Source organism: Nannospalax galili, unplaced genomic scaffold (genome assembly GCF_000622305.1).
Source record: "Nannospalax galili isolate Female #2095 unplaced genomic scaffold, S.galili_v1.0 scaffold1355, whole genome shotgun sequence".
NCBI classification, from domain to species: domain Eukaryota; kingdom Metazoa; phylum Chordata; class Mammalia; order Rodentia; family Spalacidae; genus Nannospalax; species Nannospalax galili.
The window spans coordinates 118,630-120,056 of NW_008336026.1; the positions used below are offsets into that span (position 1 = coordinate 118,630).

Here is a 1,427-nt window from a genome sequence, read left to right on the forward strand (position 1 = left end):
CCTCCTTCTTTTTCTCTTTCTTTTCTTCCCTATCTCCCTCCATTCTTTATTTCTTTTGAGGTCAGGTCTCATTAAGCACACCAGGCTGGTCTTGAACTCACAGTAATTCTCCTGGCTCAGCTTCCTGAGTGCTGGGGTCATAGGCATGTGCCACCATACCCCACTTCTTATAAGTGTGGATAAAAGGTCAAACTAGATCAAGAGTTCTTGGTTAACAGCAACTTCTTTTGTCTTGCAGAAAATTGTTCAGGAGGGGCTGAGTATGTAGATTGCAAGGATCCCAAGGCTCAGAGACGGACTGATAAAACCTGTGGCACCCAGAACATTCCTGCTTTTGAGGTAAATAACATGGCATTAGAGTGGAGCCTTCTGAAACTTTTCATGTTTTTCAGGGTTGATAGAAACTACATTTATAAGAAAAATAATTAGATCACGCAAGCACGTGCATAAGTGTGTGTGCGCACATGCACGTACGTGAGCTGTTTTGACTTGCCGAATTTTGGCAATTTATTACAATACGTAGAGTTGGCACATTTACGCATTTGTCTTGGCTGTTGATGATGTGACATGACAACAGTGTCTCAGGGTGTCGGTTCTGAATGTTTCCTTCTAGGGGGACTTGCCTTGCAAACGTGGGTGCTACTGTCCAGCAGGAATGGTTCAAAATTCTAAAGAGACATGCATCTTTCCTGATGACTGCCCCTGCTCTTTCGGAGAACGAGAGTATGAACAAGGAAGTGTCACTTCCGTTGGCTGCAACGAGTGGTACGTGATAATGGGTCAAACCCACGTTCCTTTGCTTGGGGTGTTTGGAAATGTAGAGCTGGCTTTCAGTTTGTGTGGGAACCAGGACATCATACCTAGCTAGAGCTATTTGGGAAAAATAGTGGCCAACTTAAGTTAGGAGAGAATACTATTTTTTTAAAAAAAACAAACTTTGTATAGTATTACATATAATCGATGGAGGTAATGGAGACACCTACAAAAATTAAGCCAAGATACATTTTATGATTCTTTAGAAAAAATAATAAAAATAAGTGAATCATGGCATAATCACCACACTCTTTCATTTTTCTCCTTTTAGTACTTCCATAAAGGGATCTTGGAACTGTACCCAAAATGCGTGTCAAACGACCTGCCACATCTATGGGGAAGGGCACATTAGAACCTTTGATGGAGAAAGCTACACTTTTGATGGTCTCTGCCAGTATACCTTTCTTGAGGTAATTGTGTGTGTGTGTGTGTGTGTGTGTGTGGTGGTCTGTGTATTATAGTTGGTCTTTTTTAAAACAGCCCCAGCAGGTCTGGACCTCATTATGTAGACCAGCCTGGCCTTGAACCCACTGAGATCCACCTGCCTCTGCCTTCTGAGTGCTGGGACTAAAGGCATGTGCTACCAAACCTGCTTAATTATGGATATATTTTAT

General features: G+C 42.1%; 1 protein-coding gene across 1 annotated transcript in view; it reads left to right on the forward strand.

The window, feature by feature from the left end:
• Positions 1-1,427, forward strand: part of Muc19 (mucin 19, oligomeric) — a gene marked incomplete at its 3' end in the record, with an annotated part of 63,660 nt that overhangs the window by 58,144 nt on the left and 4,089 nt on the right. The window contains 3 exon segments of the mRNA XM_029562376.1: positions 239-339; positions 614-765; positions 1,085-1,223. Coding sequence (XP_029418236.1) covers positions 239-339; positions 614-765; positions 1,085-1,223 — 392 coding nt within the window.